Here is a 19117-nt window from a genome sequence, read left to right as displayed (position 1 = left end):
TTTTTAACCAGGTAATTTTAATCCTCACCTGAAATTCTTAACAATCTTTTTAATAAATGTATTAGACACAGAATGATTAAAACAATACTGAGGCAGAAACCATCTATCAAACTGAACCATTCAAGGCAGCCTACCAGAACCACTGATTTATAAACATCCACTGCTGTTCTCAGGGCACAGTGATTCAAATCAGTCTACTTTCCTCACATAAGGTTCCAATACAGTCTAGGATTCTTGGTTCTACTGGTTTGGCTTTTTCACTCTAGGGATAAAACATACAACTAATTATATGACTAGAGTACAACCTGGTAACAGCCACTACTTATACTGTCTGGAGCCTGAAAACAGGATGGTTGACAATGCAATTTGTCATGAACTGTCACATGGATCTGCAACTTTCAGAGATCTTACTGGCTTAAAACTGGTTGTATCAATGTAAGGAAAACAGGATATGATGATACAATACTCCTTGTATCATTCTACTGAAATTGTGCCTTGTTTGAAAATGCACTAATGTTTATGAATTCCAGAGGTCTTTTCCTATGTGCTTTCAATGGTTTTAAAAAAAAAAAACAAAACAGTGAGAAACTTTCTAGTAATCCTAGCTACAAAGGTAAGAGCTGTTGGATATGTGATTCACCTCTTGGGTTTCACTTAACAAAAGCCTGCAGCCAACAAGCTCTGAGCCAAATTTCCAGCCTGGCTGGCTTCAAAGGACTATAAAAAGGATTCCCCAAAAATTTACAAGCAAAGCATGAATGAAAGAAACACAAGTAATTGTTTCCATTTCCTGTTGTATCACAACCACAGAATCAAAATGCTCACTATGTAAAAAATTGCAGAAATCTCAGAATTTGTAACAAGATGACAAGCACATATTTAACGAAGATTAAAAAAAATATGTTGGGCAAATAATATACAAAATTAGTGGAAATAAAGAACATTAAATACAAATTTTCATGTTTCTTTTATCTTCTAAAGCCCAAATATTTCTGGTTTTTTCCTTAAGTTCTACGATCCCTTTACTCTCCAGTCCTCATTTCATTATATTAATCACCATGCATTACTCTTCATCACTTCACTAAGATTTTGCCATCATGAACAACAAAACTTGGAATTTCCAATGGGTTAAAATGGAAAGTAAAGGCATTAATCTTAGAGGTATAAGAGGAAAAGATCAAAATGAATCTGGGATTATGACCCATTTCTCCAAATTTCCATACTCTGCCCACTGTGTGTGAATGCAAATTTGAAAAACCTGCCCTGGATCAAAATCTCTTCAAATCTTCAGGAGAACATATAGCCAGTGAATAAAGCACTGAATCACCACTGAATAGACATACACTTGCCATGTGGTACAGCAAATATTCATGGGTGTTTTCCACAATGACCAAATGTACCAATGGTGCTTTGCACAGGTCTGGCAGAATGTATTCCTGTCAGAAGGCAGAATGAAAGATATGGCAGCTCACTTAGACACCCAAATATTTTAAAATACTAAATGAAATCTGCCTCCTCTCATGGCATGCCTGATTGCAACTTTCAACCAGGAGTCTTGACAGAAAACAATTAAACAAGTACAGTCTCCACCAAATGATCAGTCTACTTTAAAGTATGTTTTCCCACATTAAATGCAGTCTTACTTTGCCTTTAAACACTCCATCACTCCATACTTGACTAAAATTTTCACTAGAAGCAAACTTCTTTACATAGAGCCAGCACATGCCACAGCAAAGACCACAAGACTTGCTAACACATCTTCACAGCCACAGTGACAAGCACTGTCTCCACAGAACTGTCACGCCATCCAGGGCTTCAAATGCCATCATGAATGCAGTGCAGCCAAAAAGCACCAAGAGATGTGCACCCATACAAATTCCTTTGGACACCAAGTTGTCATCTGCAGCCAACCTCTACAGAAGCTCTGACGACTGCTGCTGGTATTTCAAACCACATGAAGGGCTTACATTTCCAAGGCTTACATCAGCTCCTTAACTTCTGCTCAGGACCCTTCCTTCAAAAGCCTTAGGTGTGGTCTGGATTCTATTAGGAAGGTGCTGAATAAAATAGGAGCTTGCATATTATTACCTAGTCCCCAGTAAAAATATAAACTGCAAGAATTTTGAGATGAAATGTTTTTATAGGAGCTATCAATCTTATCAACAGTTTGCTTGCTAGCAGTATCATGAAGGTACCCAACCATGTTTTCTGAATGGCTAAGAAAATTAAATTACATCTGTAGAATTTTTTGTAATGTGGCATTTAAGCTTCAGTTGATCCACAACAGCTTTCAAAAGAAAACCAAAGACAGGTAGTGCCATTGGGCTGAACATGTCAGCCACAAGCTTAAGAGATGAACTGAGAGTTATACTGCCTTTGAAGAATAAGTTAATGAGGCCCAAACCAGCTTATGCAAACCTCTAACAAATGGCTTCTTATTCACTAAGTGTAGGTAATGTAGCTGCAATTCCTGTGTGGTTATCTGCAGAATTTCACGTGTGTCCAGAAAATACTCAAAACAATGCTGACCTGCCTAATGTTGCAGCACAATGATCCTGAAACAGGAACATTTTTAGAGAACAACATAAAAAAGTAAATTGATGGGTTTCACTTTTGGCACCAAGTATACCATACGCCAAGCATATTACTGAAGGGATGCCTTGAAGACAGGATTCCCCTTTTAAAGAAAACAGCACTTTCTTTAGACTTCAGGATAGAGTTATCAAGTCACCAGTCTTCGCCTAGACAGAGCAAAGTAAGAACGTCACCAGAAAATAGTCAAGGAGCTTTTCTTAGCAGATCACTACTCCACACTTACACAGAGGCATCGTCAGGCACAGAGAGTACCTCTGTAAACCTGCACTATGTCTTGAGTTCAGAGACACTTCTTTCGCTTGGATAATTCTTTATTTCTTCCTATGTCTAATCTGTTTTGTATTACAAATTTACTTTGCTGACATTAAAGCAGAACTTGAATCAGAAATATCAAACAAAAATCAGCTTTTTGTTTTAATATGAGACATTCACATATGCCACATGTGGCCCAACTATCATCATTCACTATCCCTGATTTACATAGATGGTCATGTCTAAACATCTGTATGAAAGTTGATATTTGATTCACAAATTAATAAATATTGCATGTTCAGAAGAAAGCTATATATCTATCTTTAAAAATGAGATTCTCATTGCCTTTTCAAACTCCATAATTTTTGGTTATTTCCACTTAAAAGCGAGAAAATTCTTTTAATTAAGTTTGGAAAATTTTAACTCAACTTGAGAGCAGCAGTGAAATCCCATTACTGTCAAAGACTCAAAAAATGAAATTTTTCACATAGCCCGCGATCACAGACAAGAATTAAAACTCTTACAGAGAAAATAAGAACAGTTTGCCACCACATATCATGCACCACATCTAGTTCTTGTGCCAAAATAAACAACACAGGCTAGAGAATCCATGAATATTCTGAAATGTAAACACTGAGAACATTCAAGGCTTTTTTTAAACTCAATTCTGCCTGTAATATTCTCCTTCTAATAGTCTTATCGGTGAAATCTGGCTGATAGTGGAAAAAAATGTCAACACCCACTGGATTATGCCTTTGCTTGTGGTTTTAGATTGCATTTTACTGTGATTGCCTAAGATCTAATGCTTATTTTATTGGCTCAGTAATACTACAGATCTCTTCTGTAAATTCAAAGAAAAAAATGTGTCAATCCTTCAGTTTGCCTTTCTTCCTCCTTAGGATTTATACCCACCTGCTTCCAGTCTTGTATCACCACTTATTTACCTATAGCACAAAAAACAAAATCACTAGAAACAGATTTAAATGAAGCTAGACCCAACAAGCAAGAAATGGGCAAGCAGTTACTTCAGTTTGAAATTCTACATTACAACAAGTCCTACAGTTTTTCAGTTGTACACAAGTATCTTAATACACAATAAGAGCAACACCATGGTACTTTGTGTGCAGAAGAGACAGGCATAGAATGTGAGCATTCATTAAATCACATAGCTCCTAGACCAAGCAACAGTTCTGCTGACTGGCTGCAGATGCAAACAGCCAGCCACTCTGAACATACTTTGGTGATACCTAAAGCAAATCAGCACAGGGAACTAACCTGTAACATTGTTCAGTGGATTGTAGCAAGTATACATTACCAGTGACAAGAAAGAAGACTCCCAAAGAATATATGCTAAAAACCATCCAAAGCTGGCACAGTAAGCAAAACTGAAAGATTCAGCACCACATCTCCATATACAAAGCTAAATTGGCCAGATAAGGCAAAATGCCATTAACCAGACATGCAAATACCAAATCTGCACAGGACTGAAGAGACAGCTGTAGAATCCACGCCTTTTCCCAAAACACAATAAGAAAAATATTTCTCTCAGTATCACTAATCAATGATAATGGCTCAGTAACTGAATGTCTACCAGAGGGAGAAAGCAACACACCAACAATCAGTCCCAAGGATGTAGTCCTGCCTCCCTGGCATTCAGTGAGTCCCATGTGATCTGCAGTCTTTTGAGTGACCCTACCCAGAACATGCCTCACTTCCAACTTAAGAAACTGATGATAATAGACACCAGAGCTTGGAAGAATTAATAAGAATAAAGTGTTTACTCATTTAGTTCTCTATTGATTTTCTAATGCTATTTATCAGATGAAAACAAAAGAAGATGTCCCAGGTGGTGTGCTGTTCATGCTGTACAGAAAATTGGCAAATGCTCTGAGAATGGCAAAACTGAAAACCACCATCTCTGTACACAGAAGGCTCTACTATTGTGATAGATGCAACTTGAAAATCTTTGACACAGTAATTACATGTGATGTTAAAACCTAGAAAAATTTGACAAGTTTCATCATATCTACATACATTTCAAATGTAGTTGGAAAAAAATTACCAATTTGCACTTCTAATATATTGCAGATGGAAAGGATCCTCTAGATAGTGAGTGTACCTGGCTTTAAACATCAATAAAATTAATCACAAAGTTGATGACATCTAAATGATAGTCAATATTTAATCAGCACATTAAGTTCAACAAGGAGATGAGATGAAACAATTTCATTAGTAGAAAAAATTAGAAAATCAGAGAAAATGTTTTACTAAAAATGCAGAAGCCTACATGCCTAAATATTTCTCTTCACAGCAAAGGAAGCTAAAAAGCATCATGGTTTTCACAGAGAAAAAAAAATTCAATATGTCAAAAGCTGAATTCCTCTTCTGTTTTGGTTCTACATATTAGTTTCTCAAAAGGTTCTGGAAATGAAAGATACCATCTTCATCAGTGGTTTTGTTTTGAAGCTAAGGCTTGTCCTTTTAAAATACAGAAAAATATCTGCAAAGATACTGAAACCAAAAGCCGTGCATTAGATTTTTAAGTTATCTTCCAGAACACATTCCATCATATGGTTATTGCTCTTCACCAGGGATCCTCTACTCTGTGTGTAGGAAAAGAAAGTGTTGTTATCTTTATCAAAAATCTATATCCTGAATTGGTTCATTTTGAAAAAGTAAATTAAGAGGAAACAGCTGCTAAAAGAAAAGGGGGGGGGAAAAGGGAGGAAAAATTATGTCAAATTTAGTGAAATTTGGGCCCTGTAAATATCAATGATTTGTAGGCATGTGCTGGCATCCACTCAGATCTTCAATACAATGTATGTTTTCCATATGCAAATTACACATACTGCAAATTCCAATCTAAACATTGTATATACTCACCTTTCCTCCTCCTTTTCCTTTTCTAGTTGTAAGTACCACCTTCCCTTGTCATGACAAGTATTTTAGTCAAGATATGCCCACAGGATGCATGCATGTGTACAGACCTATGCACCTAAACAGCATCCAGGGCCCAGAGACAAGCCTGTTTTGGCTGCAGATGGTTATGAAATCAAGGGAAATAACTAACCTTTCACAGGTTTAATTCTGAGTATTTAAAATCTAAAGTTTTCAAAGGAAAATCCTAGCAACCTGGTAACTTCTAGAGGTGCCAGCCAAGAATGTTACAAAATGTGCTGGAGTTTCTCTTTTGCAGTAATTGATCTCAGTCCAACAGCCGACCTCTCTACACCCAGCACATTAATCTACCTTCTAGTCCATCCAGCTGGAGCAGAAAGTTGGATCCATTTAGCTCAGCTAGGTACTATATCTCCCATTTCAGGTAAGTCAGATCCTGGAGCACACAAGACCAACTCCACAGCTCACAACTCCCTGAGTTTTTTGATTGCAGGAGACACTAACACCATTTCTGCCACCACACCCGGCCCCAGAAAGAAGCTGAGCACAACATCAACAATGATATCAGGCCACAAAACACACAACTGACACTAAATGCTGCACTTGCTGGGCCTGCAGTGGTCCCCACCATGGCTGTTCTTTGCTGGCAGCTGCAATCAGAGAATGTTACAGCCTGCACTCAAGGCAGTGAAGAAAAGGACACTCAATGGACAAAGACAGAAGGATCAAAGGTATAATTTCTCCTACTGGTCACATTCACTTGCAGCTTTTCCCACACGAATCAGCTCTCCATGAAGATCCCCTTGCTCCCTTTCCTTCCTGCCTGCCGGTTCCCACTCTGCTTCCAGAGTCCAGCAGATGTGACATGTTGGAAACACCCCATTTCTGCCCCTCATACACAGAGGAGGAGAAATCTCCAGCTAGTGAGTGAAACCTTTCCCCAGCTGTCCCAGGTCAATATGTAGACAGCAAAACTGTATGGCAAAGGAAGGCAAAGGCAAAAAAGGCAAGGAGATGACCTTACAGTTATATAATTTTTCCGTTTTTTTTCTAGATCCATATACCTGAAAAAAATATGCTACAGTATACCACAGACCTAAGCTTGATATAACTCATTTGTACAGCCTTTAAAGTGAGCTCAGGAGAATTTTATTTGCGTGAAGAACAGAGCTGTTGCTAATTTGTCTCAAGTAGCATGCAGGTCTGAATTTTCTTCCAATGGTCGTAATAGTAGTATTTTTGAAGGAAAATAAATACTTCATGAATTATAAATACCTGAAAAAAAAATTCAAGCGGGTGAAATTGAGCTATGAATGTCTATTAAGCTTGGAAATAATATTTAGTTCAACAAAGGCACATGCATCGTATATATTACTTGTGTGCTATTTATAATCAGTATTCTGTTTCTCTGCACTTGAATAATGGTACGCTCTGAGATAATCAAGAGAAGAACAAACATATTTACATGAACCAGTGAAGGGCTTAGACACCATATCAGTTGTGGCTGAGGTCACTTGGCCTGGAAGAGATGGAAGGGAGACCTCATTGGGGTCTTCAGCTTCCTCGTGAGGGGAAGATGAGGGGCAGGTACTGATCTCTTCACACGTGTAACCAATGGACTCAAGGAAATGGTATGAAAGTGAGTTGGGGGAGTTTAGGCTGGATATCAGGAGTGTGGTTGGGCACTGCAACAGGCTCCCCTTGGAACTGGTTCCAGCACCAACCCTGTCTGAGTTCAAAAGGCATTTGGACAAAGCTTTTGAGCACATGGTATTACTCCTGGGGTGTCCTGTGCAGTGCCAGGAGCTGGACTCCGTGATTCTGATGGGTCCCTTCCAACTCAGGATATTCTATTATTTTATGAAGTTCCCAGAACCATTCCATGTGGGGCAAAAGACCACTGAACAGTTAATATCTCCACTGAAAACCTCCTTTGGAGCACTACTGTCATCCTGAAAAGTATTTTGTTAAAAAGCATGTTTGTTTTTCCTGGGCTCATGATTATTTAGGAGTAGTTTTATGTTAAAAGAATATTACCGCAGTTCGGGACCTTCATATCCAGCAGGGCTGTCCTCTTATTGTTGTCATCTATGCAATATAAGTCCTGAGTTTCTGTGTAAAACTTTGTCTCTTGAAATTTCTTGATCCACATGATTTCACAGGAACACTTGAATGGATTGTCACCCAATATCCTAGAGGAAAAAACACCAATTTATTTATACGGTGAAACATGCCAAGCATATAGAAAAAAAATGAGGGCCAGGGGGGCTCCAAGCATTCATCTGGGTGAAAATGCAAGTTAGTTAGGAGGGTTAACAAAGGCAAGTTGAACCCTTTCATTAAGAAGCATAAGACATGCACCTTTGGTAAACTCAGTGCAAAGTAAGCTGCCAAGTGGTAACAGTTTCCATGGAGGGAATTAAGCCCTGCATGCACTGAGAACCCAGAATATCATAGGCAGGAGAGCTCACACAGGGGATTTGGCTACTATTTCCAATTCATCCGTGTCAATCAGGAGCCCGTAGAGAATGGCCACTCAAGAAGCTCCATTTTATTTCATAAATCAGGAAGAGATTAGAATTCATCCCTTCTACACCTGAGCCACCATTCAGTTACTTCAGAAATGGTTTACTGCTGTGGGGTGGTAAATTCTTTATAGAGTCAGTCTTGGATTATATGCACACTCTAACAAACTTTAATCACAAAAGAGGATTTTTCCTAATCTTTCAAATTCATCTGCTACACTCTAGAAAAGCCTCACAGTAAAACCGTAGGTAATATCATGAAGAAATACTAAAAATGAAAAAATTAAAAAATTTAAAAATGGCCCTGAAACAGAAACTGATATGGTACCCTGTGTAGAATTTAAACCACGGGTTAGCAAACTTAACAAATTCTAGTTTTACAATTTGATAAATATACACAACTAGCAATTAATTACATGAATGTTAAACATGTTCTGTAAGAACAGAAAAATATCTCCATAATCAGTGACCAGCATTATTTTTCCTTCTACTGGCATACATGAGATCAAATAATAAAGTGGGTGAGGAAGTGTCTGTTTATTTAAGGCATTTCATTATCAGGAGAAAAATCATTCTTAACGAAGTTTCACAGGTATTTTTAATGTACAGAAACTCATGTTTCTTCCAGAATCTATGCTCATAACTGCCTCCTGAAGACATGAAGCGTGCAAATCATGAAAAAAACAATCTTATTAGAGCCATAACCTGTTTCTCCAAAAGCCACCTCAACTTATTTGAGAAAAAACAATTGCAAGGATCCTCAAAAGTGTCTGAAGGAGCAATCTGTATTCACTGAAGTCATTCACTGGACCTTAACATCCAGCATGAACAAAAATTGTTTGCACAAGACATAGTATGAATACGATGATTCCTTGGGCCAAAGCCTACGATGTGCATTTTCAAAACAGTGACATTTACTTCCATCTCCTGTTTTATTCTACAGCTTCCTGGTAAAGAGAAATTTCTCTTGACCAATGGCTGAGCAGCCTTCTAGTGTCTTATTTTGTGCTAAACCCATCTAGGGAGTTAGGCACATCATGAGCAGGATGCTGGACCCATAATGAACCCCTACAGACACTCGTGTGGAAAAAAAAATTCTGACCTGTGGACAGCAAATTCCAAGTCTTTACCTTGTTTGCAGTAATTTTATGGCTGCACCTCATTTGTCAAGAAGAAACCTTCCAAGGCGGCATCTCCTTCTCTGTAATACCTGGAGACTCTCCTCTACTACACCTTATTCTAAACTTCTCATCCCTTTAAGTTTTGATTTGCAAGAGTACTAACAAGATAAACATACTTATCTATCATATTTAGGGGAAGTTCTTCAGAAGCTATTTATGGAAACATTAGTATCTCAGATTCACCTACCAACACTCTTCCTTCTCTCCTGTTTCTGATCTTCCAGCTATGCGTTAAACACTTGTCAACAGAATTGTTCAACATACTGATTTTATCACTGCTTCTCCTCCTTTTGGGTTCTGCTTTTATCCCTCCACTTTTTTTCCCCCATTTTCCCCACATCTGTTTATCTCACTTCATCACATCTGTTTACATAACTTCAGTTTGTCTAGTCCTACACTCCCTTTCCAAAGCCCACAAAACTCTACCTCAATTTTGTATCCCCTTTCTCTCTCAACTTGTACATCATCATGCATTGCCTCCATACCTCAAACACTACTCTCTTCAACCTTCACACTATCCATTTTTCCCATATCTTGCTCTCTCCCACTACCTCTGCCCTGCTTCTTCATGCAGAGGCAACAGAACAACAAAAGACATGGAACAATGGGAGATCTTTGCAACTAGCTAGTATCTTCATTAGAGAGTTCAGCAACTGTCATGTTGAAAAAAAATATTCCAGTGAACAGTGTTCCCTGGGCCATAAAGAAATTATACCAACTTGATTATCAACAAAATATACCTAAAGGACATAGTCTTTTTGTGCCACTGAGATTCGCTCATTTCACTTCTCACATGCTGAAGTTCACCAAAAGCGGCCTACGATTGCATGTCAGGTGCTTCAGACTTGGACTGGCACTTTGGACAAATTCTGACTCTGCTCTGAGATCCAAAAGAGCAACCTCCCCCTCCTCTTTAGCCCCAGCTCTCTCAGAACTCCTGCAGGCTCCCTGCATATTAACAGAGAATGCACAGCATGACCAAAATTTTGGAACGTATATCAATAAGAAAATATGGCAGATGAAACAGGGAATAAAAATATCTGCTATAAAATATTACTTTTATAAAAATAAAAAATATAGCACTGAAAAAAAATAGATATAGAAATGTTTACTGGTGCTTTCATTGCTAAATGATTATATAAAGCACACTCAAGAATTTGAGAAAATAAAGACACTCTTAAATAGCCAGCCACAAGCATATAAGCTGTGTAGCCACTATAAGAATATGAGAGACAATCTTTGTATGAATATATGCAAAAGACTGTATTTTCACAAGTTCAAATATTCAAATAAACACCAGTAGTTTTGTGTGAAGAAATCTCACAAAAAAATGTATCTTAAAGCCGAAAGAAAAGGCTATTTTCACCCCTACGTTGCTTTAAAAAAACATACCTAACCTTCTGGAAGCCCTGGAATGAAAATTTCTCTGCATTTAACTGTTCAGATTTGATGCTTTCTTTGGACTAGAACTGCACTTCTAATTCCTGATGGACCTCTGCCTTCAAGAGAACAAACTTCGAAGTGTTATTCTCCCATTCCAGCCAAAAATAAACTTATATTTTAAGAAATGACAACTTACAGATCAGACAAACCCAGATGGCGAAAAGGCTTCTTGGACAAACTTGAGAGCTTGTTTCTGGATAAATTTCTATGGCAAAAGAAAAAATTTGCATTAATTAGAATTGCTTCTTCTTACACTAAAAATACAGTTTGTGTCTCTTGAAAAAGCAATTAAGAAGTAGAACCAGCTCTAAAAGCCCTTTGACTTCAGTTGTAAAAGGGCAGTGTCCAGTCTAACTTTATGATTTGAATGTTTTCAAGCACTTGAATCCAGTCAGCATCTAACGCCAAATACATTCAAAATCAAACTCAACAAGGATCAATATTTTCACTTTTAGCACTTTTTCAATTGCAGAAAAGCAGCAGATTTAACTGTGTTTCAAAAGTATTTTGTAAAGTCCAGGTGTTAATTATATGCTCAATTTATTCATGTGAAATGGGTGTATCCCTTTCTTTGATGCTGTACCAAACTCTACTCATATAAGCCCTCCTCACATGCTAGCACACATCCACATCAGAACTCTTTAGTTGTTCTTTGCAAATTGCATGTGCAATATGCACCCACACGGAAGATCAAAAGGAAAACTGTAAAATGCCTGTATTGGGCTTTTTTATGTCAATTAAGCATTTATGGTTTCCAGTGGTAATTAAGTGAAAGGTCTTCTACCATTATGCAGAGCAAAGAAATGTCAATCTGAACCAGAAATACTCCTCCCCTCATGGGCTTACAAAACTGCTTTCTCCACCCCAAAGCAAAAAAATGCTGTTTTTGTATAGTCTTATCAGCCTATGAATTAAAGATAGTGAGAGCTGTAAACTGTTTAACTGCCAGCAGTAAAGCGCAAATCAGTGTTATAAGCCAAAATACCATGAATTTTATGTGGTATTATAAAGGCGCCATAGGGGCTCCAAACTTAGCGTTGCATTGAATCTAAAACCAGGGATTAATTTTTATTTTTTTTTTATCTGACTAAATAACACAGTGTTTACTTCCCAACTTTCAGTCATTGATCTTTGAGTACAAGACAATTTTCACAGAAATTACAAGTTGGATATTGTACAAATGTTTAGAACAGAATCAAAGCGATTATATTTATATTTCACCACTTTTTTGATTCCTTCTGGCAAAGAAGAGCCTGAAGTTTACAAACTAACTGGTCATTATGTGTGAGAGCAAAACACAGCAGCTACTATTTCATTGGTCAGGTGAACTGCACTGCCCTACGGCAGATGCTGGTGGAAATGCTTCATGGACTCTGATCAGATAAATCAATATTAAGGCACAATTTGCATATAGGAAAGAAGTTATGCTTAAGCAAATACTGTCACTATGTGTTTTTTTTCCTAGTATGCATATGCTCTGTGCTGGGAGGCTGAACAAAAGAAGCTGGATCCTCATACTGACTTGGATTTTTGCCTCCAACACAGAACCACATGAAACCCCATCCCTCCATGGGAAACTCTTCACTCACCACACAGGGGAATTGCTTCTTTCCCACACTGACAAGCAGCATGTATGGAGGCCCCTGAGGTATTGCCAGGCAAGGCATGCACCTGCCTCTCTTATCTGCGTTATCAAATAAATCCTATCTTTCCCAAAACACAACCAGATATACAGTGGGCTTTAACTGCAGACCACTGCTATAAATTTATCACCTTAAGCAATACTTTGACAGTAAATTTAATTTTATATATATATATTTTTCATAAAGTGAGCATTTTTAATTGACTACAGAGATGCCTACTGCAGTTTCCTTAACTCATGTCAAGTGAAAAAGAATCAATGCCAGGTTTATTTTGAAGTAGTTAATGATCCCACTTCCACTTTCATAGAAAGAGAACATAAATTAATTCCCCAATTCAACCACACATAAAAAGACCACAGCAAGCAGCCCAAAGAAAATGCATCTGAGGCTCTAAAGGGTTTTTTTCTTATAGAAAAAGAAAGTCAAGAGTACAGAGCCTGGCCCTGAAGCTAAACTTAAGGAGAAGACACAGATTTAGTCAAAAGTATGCCTGTATTTTCATGAAAAGATCAAGCTCACTTTAAACTTTTTAGCCCTAATTCTGCTAAAAGCAAATCAGTGGCAATATGAGTAGAACAAAAACAGACTGAGAAACCACATAAAGATTTACAGAGCTAGCAACATGGACAGAGTTCTATCACCTATTGTGCTTCTGAAAAGGAGAGGCAAGAAAGAGGAGGAGGGAACAGATCTAAGGAGAACTGGGGAAAGAGGTGAAAACATGACCATTTTGCTACACTCAGTCTCCCTCCACAGGCAACAACCTGCTCTGCCTATGGCTGGAACCAGCCCCGTGTGCAAACAAGGGGAAATCTGCAGCAGGGCTGATTTCTAATGGTTTCCTTTGGCTACTTTACCTAAACCTGAACAGCGTAGAAATATAGACACATTTTAACACCTGGAGCTGTATGTATACACTACACTCACAATCTATGATTCAGCGATGCACTTAGATGCAGGCTGGCACATAACAACAACTATATTTTAAAGTTTTTGTGAATAGGCACTTGCTTTGAAGTGTTTTTACATTTAAAGGCACAGACAATACACCAATACACAGGTCCATTAAATTACTGTTAGCAGCAGATAAGCTTATAAACTACAGCACTACTAAAATGAGGCTGTTGGCTAGCTTGAGTCTATGGGCAATGTAATCACCAAAATTAGCTGAGCAAAGCTATTAATTACACTTTAATAGCATCTATTGGAACATTTATTTTACTGTCATTTATGTTATTACTCAAATCTCATGATAGATAATTTTATAAAGAAACCTTCTAAATTTAGAAATACACCTTTTAGATAATATAGCTCCTTAACGACATTAAAAGATTTTTGACAGAACAAAAAATAAAGTTGTATCATAGCAAAATTAATGCTTATATAGTTACATCAAGCTTCAAAAAAATGCTTTTTATTTTCCTTATGGGATATTAAAAAATTTATTTCCAAATAAAATGTAAGACTTCTTAATAAAATACTTGAAATATAATGTAAGACCTGTACTCATACATTACCCTTGCAAAATTAAATTTCTTTAGCTCTTAATAGTTTTCACTGTCCCAACCACAACAGGAGCTATACTTCCTCCATAGGCAGTCAACAGGATTTTTATTGCTGATGACAACAAGCCGTGTTTCACTAGGGCTTTAAGAAACATTTTAGTGTACCTAATGACTTGCCAAAGAAAACAAACAAATGCATTTTGCAGGGATAACAGATGAGCCTTAGTAAAAAATACCTCCATACTTGCTGCTTTGTCCTGTGCATCTAGAGCAGCTGGTGCCACTTAATATTTTCCATCTTATCTAGACTTATCCTGTGTCTGCCAACATAACTAAATCCAACCAAAAGAAAACATAGTATGAGACTGGATAAGCTCCTGGTTTATAATGTAAGTATTCTGCATCAAGAATTCATCTCTATCAACTGAACAGATGTCAAGTTAGTCTAATTTGTTTCTAACAAGGAGATTCATGAGCTACAGCTCTACTAAAGTCTGCTTACCAGCAAAAACATATTCCCAGTTTGACTGTATGCTCAAATAAAGCTCTTCCTATGGCTGAAACACTTCAAAGCCATCTTATCCAAGTGGATTCTGTAAAGTCTAGCAGTTCACATATGCAGAGTGATACTTTTCCCTTAAGTGGTAACTTTGATAGGGTCTCTCTGTTCTGTCCAACAGACAGCTTTCTAAAAACTTGTTTACCTGTGTAAGTTTTGGTTAGAAGCAAACACTGGAGACAGACATACTTTGTGACTGTATGAAACCCATTTCCCTAAGGCAACATGCAAAAAAGCCTCTCAAGAGCTCATACCATTTGTCACATCTTACATGGTGTCTACCTGCCCAGACAGCTGGGAAGATCTGAAACTCTATTTATCTTTCTCCAAACTAAACTCATTATTTCTCACACTATCTTCACAGTCATGGAGAGAACTGATTGCTTTCTTCATCATAATTACTCTTATTTTAAAGATAAGATGAGCACAGAGGAATAGAATCATAAAATAGTTTGGGTTGGAAAGGACCTTTAAGAGTGATCTAGTTCCAACTCTCCAACATCTTCGTCTACATGAGCTTGCTCAGAGTCCTGTCCAACCTAGCCCTGAATGCTTCCAGGGCATCATCCTGGATGATCATCCACCATGTCTCTGGGCAACCAGAGTGCCTGTGCCTCATCACCCTTATTGTAAAAAACTTCTTTCTTATATCTGTCTTTGATTTTCAAATCATTATTCTTCATCCCATTGCAATGATGTATGTACCTTTTCAACTGGCTCTTTATTGCACTGATCATACTCAGGCTCTGAGCCTCCTTATATTATTTTCCTTACAAGTTCCTTATGGCTCCACTGCTCTTCTCTGTAGCATTTTTCAAGATGAGTAGATTGGGTGTCCTAATCTATATACAGTATTCCAGTAGATTCCCTCACAGCAGCTAATGCAATGGGGAATAGATGTAAAAATGTAACACAATATTCCTTCTGATCCCAGCCTTGAATTTGTTTTGTTCTGCTTCATTGCACAGAGAGAGAATCTCACTTCTCTCCCAGCAGAGTCACTAAATCTTTCTCTGCAAATATATCCCTCAGACAGCATGTTCTTATTGCATATTTCCACAGCCAGTGCACATGCACTTGGCTTTATGGAATTTCATAGTTTACAGCCGTAATTCACTGAGCAACTGTTATAGAGGCAAACGATTTACTCTGGAAACTATTTCCCCTATATTACCAACTTATTATAGTAAAAGTTCTTTATTAATGACTATATGAAGTAATATAAATTTCACTGGTTCCCAAGATCTGGTTCACACTCCTCTGGTGACTGTTCCATATTAAGGACAGCAATTACAGTCTAGGCAGAAACAGATATTCATGTCCACTTCCTTACACAAATTAATTGCTGTTCTTTGGAAAACACAGGTCAGAAAGTGATTCCATCTCATGAAGAAAGCAATCAAATCAAACAGGACCCTGTGTTCTGTTCAACAATTCTTTCCTTTTACAACAAAGTATCTTACAAAGACAAGGTTTGTCATTATGTCTTCTAAATCTCACTAGGATAAAAGCAAAGGGTTTGGTTAAATGCTAATACATGTTAGCGTTCATCTATTGAAGATGTATGGACTAAAGCAGACACCTGGAATATTTGGCTAAAACAGGGCACTTGTGAAGAACTGAGCCACTCACAGTGTGATCTCAGTGTTTTATTGACCCATGTAAGTACCAAAGTGAGCCACTCTATGTCTGTCCCACTAGAAGGCACAAAAGTTGTAAAAAAAGAACTTTGATCAGTTCAGCCTTTGATAAATCTAAAGCATAACAAATCTAGAAAAACATAGTCAAAAAGCTGCACAGGTACAAAATCTGCTTCTTGTAGGTCATGAACTACAAATCACATTTGGGTGTGAAAGCAACATCATTCCTATATTCCGCTGTGGGTGCATTAGCTCTGATCTTGAGTGAGCTTTTAAAGTGAATCACCCCTTGGACTTCAGTTCACAGCCACATCACAGTCTCTGGGCACATATACTGATCAAATTATATTAGATGTGCTCCATGCATGCGTCTCCTGCACTGCAGCTGCTTAAATATATTCAGCACATCGAGTCAGACTAGAGCTAGTCAAAATCATGTCACTGAGTGTGATGCACTGTGTGGACATCATACCCTCAAGAGACACACTCTTTGTGCTACATTACTTATCACAAAAGACACAGCTGAAGTACACTGTTAGAGACAGGATAATGAACTGGATGGTCTTTTCACACATTATGTTTTTATGATCCACTAGTTCCTTACCATATATATCTTACTGAAGGGCAATTAATGATAGAAGACCATTATAAGTCTGTCTTGTTAAAATATTTTTTAATGAAGTAAATGGCAAGAGATAGAAATAAATTAACAATAAATAAATGAACATGAGTTGGGCCGTTTTGACTTAGAATGCAGACATTATTCTTACTCACATGTATTGTAAGTTCACATTTTTCACAAAAGCATGACGGGACACGAATCTTAGGCCTGAATCCACCACAGTCCTAGGAAAAGTAATAAAACTATTAGAATGTTTAATCTAAAATATAATGGGAAGTGTAATGGTAATATCTATTAAAATAAGACTTTGGATTAAATCTCTGCAAGGATCAGGTGCAAGATTTACAACTTTGCTCAGTAATACGTGAAGTTAGGCATACAGTTTGATAAGGTCTCTACATGCTTCTATAAAAGAAACACAGAAAAAACAGATGTATAAAATGTATCCCATACTCACAGATTTTTAAGTCCAACATAAAATCCAACTTCATTGTCATTGATACTTTCCAAATTTGGCTGGTTTGCGATGTAACTGTTGAAAAAGCAAAACCGAAAGAAGTATGGTAAGTGGATGTTTCCATGTCTTTGACTTAGAATGCAGTTCAGAAATCATGCACTGATGTATGGAAGTCAGTTTTGTTTGCTGACCTACTGCAGTTATTTCTAAGTCCTAATTAGACCAGCTGCAGAGCAAAAGTGCTCCTTAAAATCTTCTTCATCATTTAAATGGTACTTTGTGGGACAGGGGAGCAGCTTATTTTTACATAGGGGAAATGATGAAAGCAAGTCAACCTGAAGGCCAAATAAAGCTGCATTACAATGTCACCATTCTCCAAGACACATGCCCTTACCTCATGGATTTAACAACAACAAAGGGGACAAGTTTAAAGATAGTACTGGAGTTACCACCACTTACAATGAGAGACAATCATATTTCCTAGTCTTTTTCCTCGTGTTGTTAACTTAATCACTTCTTACTCTTACTTTTTCCCTGACACAAAGTAATTTCTGTTCTTTTTACAAGGTGTGGCAATAGGAAAATTGAGAGAGGTTGTACTTCACGATGTTATACACCCAAGCAGAAATTAAGAGAAGAGAAACTGCTGTATCAAAGTACTGAATCCATTCATATACCCTTAATATCTGCCTAAAAGGATGTGGGCAATCCAAGTTCTGCAAGAACTGCAAGCCAGTTCTCTGTATTATGACCATGTGTATCTGAACACCCAGGGACATCCCACAGACTGAAAATTAAAATGTTCACAACAAATGTATCATTACTTCTTCTACAGGAAGAAAAAAATTTCACACTGCAAATCATACTGTCCAGGAAGAAGAAATCAGTGGAAACTGCAATTTTTCTATGAGCAGAAAAGTACACCTGATTTAGGGGATGGCTTGCTGGAGTCCACACATTTCAACATATAAGCCCGGTCCCAGAAAAATTTAAAGAGAGATTGACATGTGTTTGCACCAAGCATCACAAACTAAACAGATGCAGGTTCTCCTAAAATGAATGAGTCTTTCTTTGTTAGAAGAAAAGTTTTCTTTATTCTAAGCAGTTTTTAGAATTTATTTAAAGGGAATTCTGGTCAGTTAGTAAGAAGGCATATTCCAAAGGCAATCCATGTGCCTGAGCTGGTTGTGTTGAGAAATTCACAGTGTTTCTAAATCCCAACAGAAGCCTGAGATCCCATAAGTTGGGTTGGGCTCTCCTCCAAAGATGCAATGCTGACTTGGGCTATGCTCTCACCATGTACCAGGAAAAGTAAAAGGTTTCCCCTAATGGCATCCATTGTCCCCTGGGAAAAAGAAGGGCAGTAAAAAGACAATGCATGATGCTAGATGGAGCACATTACTAAGCATCATATGACAATGACTGCTCTGCGAGACTTTTCAGAATAAGATTAACACAGGGTACCCATTAGAAGATCGGAGTGCTTTGTTTTTTGTGCTTCCTTTCCTGAATTTTTAAGATCACCTTCAGTAAGGCTCACCTTACTAATCTCAATACTTACTAACCTATTTTGTTTGGTTGGTTTTTTTTGTGTGTTGGCAAGTTCATGTATTTAGCCAACAGTGATGAAGTAGTATATAAAAATCTACCAATTCCTTCATCTAAGATTCCTCCAAGTCAATGAACATACTTCCTCTAAACATGCTCTGAAGAACTCAATCTTGAGTTAAGTATCATCCATCTTTGTCACTTGGACCTCATAACGCTAAAATAAAGTTATGCAAGAGGTTTCAAAGA

The 19117-nt window shown here is 37.6% G+C and overlaps 1 protein-coding gene across 7 annotated transcripts in view; it reads right to left on the bottom strand.

The window, feature by feature from the left end:
• NTRK2 (neurotrophic receptor tyrosine kinase 2) overlaps positions 1 to 19117 on the bottom strand; it is a 198518-nt gene that overhangs the window by 162058 nt on the left and 17343 nt on the right. For all 7 annotated transcript variants that reach the window (XM_015652980.3, XM_015652982.2, XM_015652987.3 and 4 more), the window contains exons 2-5: positions 17321 to 17395; positions 17016 to 17087; positions 11031 to 11099; positions 7783 to 7937 (exon numbers count right to left, since the gene is read on the bottom strand). In XM_015652980.3, coding sequence (XP_015508466.1) covers positions 7783 to 7937; positions 11031 to 11099; positions 17016 to 17087; positions 17321 to 17395 — 371 coding nt within the window. The remainder of the gene's footprint in view (positions 1 to 7782; positions 7938 to 11030; positions 11100 to 17015; positions 17088 to 17320; positions 17396 to 19117) is intronic.

Source organism: Parus major, chromosome Z, assembly GCF_001522545.3.
Source record: "Parus major isolate Abel chromosome Z, Parus_major1.1, whole genome shotgun sequence".
Taxonomy (NCBI): domain Eukaryota; kingdom Metazoa; phylum Chordata; class Aves; order Passeriformes; family Paridae; genus Parus; species Parus major.
This window is presented reverse-complemented; position numbering and strand designations above follow the sequence as displayed.